The sequence below is a fragment of the Brassica oleracea genome, chromosome C2, assembly GCF_000695525.1.
Source record: "Brassica oleracea var. oleracea cultivar TO1000 chromosome C2, BOL, whole genome shotgun sequence".
NCBI lineage: Eukaryota > Viridiplantae > Streptophyta > Magnoliopsida > Brassicales > Brassicaceae > Brassica > Brassica oleracea.
Genome location: NC_027749.1, coordinates 13,565,267 through 13,569,370, shown reverse-complemented (window position 1 = coordinate 13,569,370; position 4,104 = coordinate 13,565,267). Strand labels below are relative to the sequence as shown.

Sequence of the window (4,104 nt, the reverse complement as noted above, 5' to 3'; positions counted from 1 at the left end):
TTTAATTTAATATTATTAAAATAAATTAAAAAATCATATTCACCATATAATAAAATATTTTATATTAAATGTTATATTTAATTTTTTTTTTAAAAGACTTTAAATTACTAAAATTGTTACAAGTCTCACATTTTAAAATTGTGATCAATGGTTTAATTTTTTTTCATAACAAGATACAAATGATCAGAAACCATATGAATAAAAATTATCATCTAATAGATATTCATATTAAAAGTATATATATATATATATATATTAATACAATTTAAATTAAATTATATACCATATAACAATAAATATTTTAGTTCTTAAATTTGCATTGAATAAGTACTGAGAACTTAAGATTTTAATTTTGTAATTTTCATTGAATTTTTAAATATGATTATAAATCACTAAAAATATTAAAAATTCACAATGAAATTTTTGATTTCAACAGTTTGAAAATTTTGTTATAAAAATACAAATGATCATAAAATCATATGAGTAGGAAGTCTTATTTAATAGATAACCATATTAAAAATTATAATTTATACTAATATAATTTAAATTTAACTATATACTATATAAAATAGGTAAATATGATTGTTTTGATTTATTTATCATAAAAAGATTGTTAAAGAATGATTATTTTGATTTATATGTTCATGCCAAACTAATTATATATGTAATAGTTACTTGCTTATCAACTATTCAATTTATATTTAGTATTTTATAATATGTAAAAATGAATAATAGTGTATGTAAAAAGAATTGTATACCGAATGTACGCGTAAGGCGCAGATGTTAACCTAGTAATATGACAAACCACATGAATCAATTTGGACAGTCTTTGGAGGTCAGCTTCAAATAATGAATGATATTGGCATCAATGGTATCGATCATCTCCTTCACCTTTTCCAAATCCCACACTGTATTATATATATATTGTTAGATATACTTCCAATCATGGTGTTTTTGGAGTATGAACTGGTAACCAAAGTAAGAAGGCGTATACTAAAGCTAGGGAGGTGTATTGAATCTGAAAATTTGAAGTGATATGATTTTAGTAAGTTTTTAGATGATTTTAGGTGAATATTAGAATTTGGTATGATTTTGGTTAAACAACTCTAGAATCTCATCTAAAACCATGAGATTTAGATTTTTAATTTTATAACTAAGAAACTCTTCTCAAATACCCTAAAAACATTTAAAACACTCTAAAATCTCGAATTTAAATTTTGTTCAATAACAGTAGATTTTAGAGTATTTTATAAAATGACAAATTCAATAACACTGGATTTTAAGGTGTGTTTTTTTTAAATCTTCGTTTGAATAACAGTGAATTTGTCATTTTAATACAAATTATCTGAAATTCTTAGTTGAATACAACTTCCGTAGTTTAAAAAAACTCATCTGAAAAGTTTTTACTCTGTAAAGACCTTAAAAGAGCACAAAAACATCATTAACTACTGGATCTCAAAATCCACTTAGAAATAGAGTACTGAATTTCTATGATATGAATATGAAGTTATGTCTCCTTACAATAATATCAACTAATTTTGTCTTAACAAAAACATAGAAAAAAAAAACAGTTACTTAGTTTTGATTTTTTTTTTTTTAAACACACTTATAATACTTAGTTTTGATTCTATATGAAAATATCTGATTTGAAAATTTAATCTCATTTTCGTGATAAATCAAAATCACATGGCCCACCTTGGATTATACAATTTTACCTCGCTCTAGAGAAAAAGTAAAGATTGTCCTTATTGACAAAAGGTAAAATGATAACAGGAGACCACCACTCATTGTCTGCTTTTTGAATCCTTCCAAACTTCATAAAAAACAATCGACAGAGAGTAACCCTCTCTCTCATCAAGTAGGTTTCAGTCCCTTGCTACAAAAGTAATGGTAAACTACAGTCTCTTGCAACAAAAGTAACTGTAAGGAAGAGGGAAAACACAGATGAATCAGGATTTTTCATAATCACTTCTCTATAGTAGTGTCTCTGTTTATTTCCCAGAACCAACAACAACAACGCCCACAAAAATCTAAGTACATCAAAAGAATCATGATAAGGAAGAAGATGAAGAAGAAACGTCCACACAAGCAAAAAAAAAACGCTCTCACTATATGAGATTTCTCAATCAAAGAATTCCCAATTGAACCTTGGCGGGATGGCGTGATTATTTGCAGTGATCGAGCTCAATGAAGTCGAAGCATGATGATCAAATGTTTCCCATTTAGTAGAAGAATCCATCAGATTTGGTCCTGGTCCTGAATTTCTAGGCTCCTCCACAATCTCTTGCTTCTTGTGTTTGTAGTTTATAGGCATGTCCATAAGTGATTGTATCGGTTTCTGCTCTTGCCTCTGTCCATTGCTATCTTCTTGAATCGTTGCAAGTCTCCGACCTTTTGGCTGTTTCTGCTGCCCATCAGCCATTGAGTTCTTCACTTTCAAAGCATCGAGTGCTTCGACATAATTCTGCACTCTCGTCGCCTAAAACATAAAAAATACATAGAACTTGCAATGTTACAACTATAATAACCCAAGAAACATTGAGAAAGCTTCGATGATTTTTTATTTATTTTACATACCTGCATCTTTCTTTGCAACTTCACATCTCCTTCAGCTACAATCCCATCCAACTTTACCAACTCATTCATCAACAATTCGATCACCGTAACAAGATCTTTCTCAGCGACTTTCCCTCCTTTCTTTATAACCATCTCAAACGCCGAAACCTATAAAACACGCAACACTTTCAAAAACAGCATATGTGAAACACAAACAATTTAAGAAAAGTAGAAGGGGGGGCATTACACGTCCTCCGAGTCTATCAACTTCAAGGCTAATATCGGAGACCGCTTTAGACGCCTTTTCGGTTTTGGCGATCTTCTTCATCTCCAAAAATCGTTTCTCTTGGCCAATGGGGTCTTCTGTAAGCACCATCTTGGATTTATCTTTCACTCCGGAAACGTCAAGAAAGGCCTTTGAATCTCTCTCTTTCTCTTTGTACATTAGTTTCTGGTCTTGATGGTGAATACCCGTTGGTCCACTTAACATTTTCTTTAGTTCCCCTGCATCCAAAAGAAAATGATTCAAACTCACACAGGGCCGGGGCACAGACAAATGTAAGACCCCCAAAAATGTAAGCTGTGGTGTTCAAAATAATATAAGCCTCCAAATTGTTGGAAAAAAAAATCAGAATTTATTAATTTTTTCACTAAATTGTGATGGCTACCAAAATTTAACTTACACACAAATAATCAAAGTTTCTTAGGAATATTGAAAAATGTATTTATATGTAAAGAGACTAACCAAATGAAGCTTGAGGACTAATACTCATCTCATGGTAGACCGAACCGTACTTGATTTTGACTCTGATCATCGGTGGCGGTGGAGCTCCGACAGGATCCGAATCCGGGTTACGCTTCTGAACCAACATTCCACCGGGTCTCATTTCCCAATCATGACCGCCTGACTCCCTGCCGCCATTCGTCGCCGGAAGATTTGTCGGTTTGTTCCTCATCATCTTAATCATTTTTCTCTCAGTTTTTGTTAAACCGACAAAGGCAACAACGGATCTAAAGATCTCTACGAGAGATTAGCAGTATGAGAAACAAGACAAAGACATTGGAGACAGAAGAAGAATGTTACATTAACTCTGGGACTTGGACATGGAGATCATCATCAACATTTCTCCAAACCCCACTTCCCCACGTGCACTACAAAGATCAAAGTACAGACGTTTCTGTCTCTCTCTCTTCTTCTTTGAGCTTCTTCAGTAGAATAACCTGAATTGACTTCACAGATCTCCTCTGTTCTCCCGAGAAAATCGGTATATTAGGAAAACATCTGGATTCTCTGTCGAGTTTCTAGTTTCAGAGAAACCCGTTGGGGAAATAATGAAAATACTAATTATTTATAGAAAAAGGAATCATAACGAGTGGCCAGCTAATCTATCTCTCTTTGTGTCAGTGACTTATGTCATACGTATATCTGTAGTTTTCTATCGGAATATATCTTTTTTGTCTTTGGACTTTTCGTTGGATGAGTATTTCCTGGTATTTTCCTCTTTTTTTTTTGTCACAATTCCTGGTATTTTCCAAAGTGACAAAATT

The 4,104-nt window shown here is 31.9% G+C and overlaps 1 protein-coding gene across 4 annotated transcripts; it reads right to left on the bottom strand.

Moving 5' to 3' along the window:
* Positions 1-1,940: 1,940 nt before the first annotated feature.
* LOC106322835 (BAG family molecular chaperone regulator 1-like) lies at positions 1,941-3,893 on the bottom strand. Of its 4 annotated transcripts, none has more exons than XM_013760978.1 (5): positions 3,641-3,893; positions 3,302-3,577; positions 2,804-3,060; positions 2,578-2,724; positions 1,941-2,479 (listed from the first exon to the last, which is right to left on the bottom strand). In XM_013760978.1, the coding sequence occupies exons 2-5, from the start codon at positions 3,522-3,524 to the stop codon at positions 2,123-2,125; spliced, it is 984 nt and encodes a 327-aa protein (XP_013616432.1). In that variant the 5' UTR covers positions 3,525-3,577; positions 3,641-3,893; the 3' UTR covers positions 1,941-2,122. The 4 variants fall into 4 exon arrangements, with proteins under 4 accessions (XP_013616432.1, XP_013616433.1, XP_013616434.1 ...); XM_013760979.1 differs by having other exon boundaries at positions 3,302-3,567; XM_013760980.1 differs by having other exon boundaries at positions 3,302-3,515.
* Between the last annotated feature and the right edge of the window lie 211 nt (positions 3,894-4,104).

Coding starts and splice junctions, on each gene's coding strand:
- LOC106322835 (XM_013760977.1), bottom strand. CDS start 3,524: ATGATTAAGATGATGAGGAACAAACCGACAAATCTTCCGGCGACGAAT. Junction 3,061..3,301: donor TAGTCCTCAAGCTTCATTTG/GTTAGTCTCTTT, acceptor TTTTGGATGCAG/GGGAACTAAAGAAAATGTTA. Junction 2,725..2,803: donor TTGATAGACTCGGAGGACGT/GTAATGCCCCCC, acceptor CGTGTTTTATAG/GTTTCGGCGTTTGAGATGGT.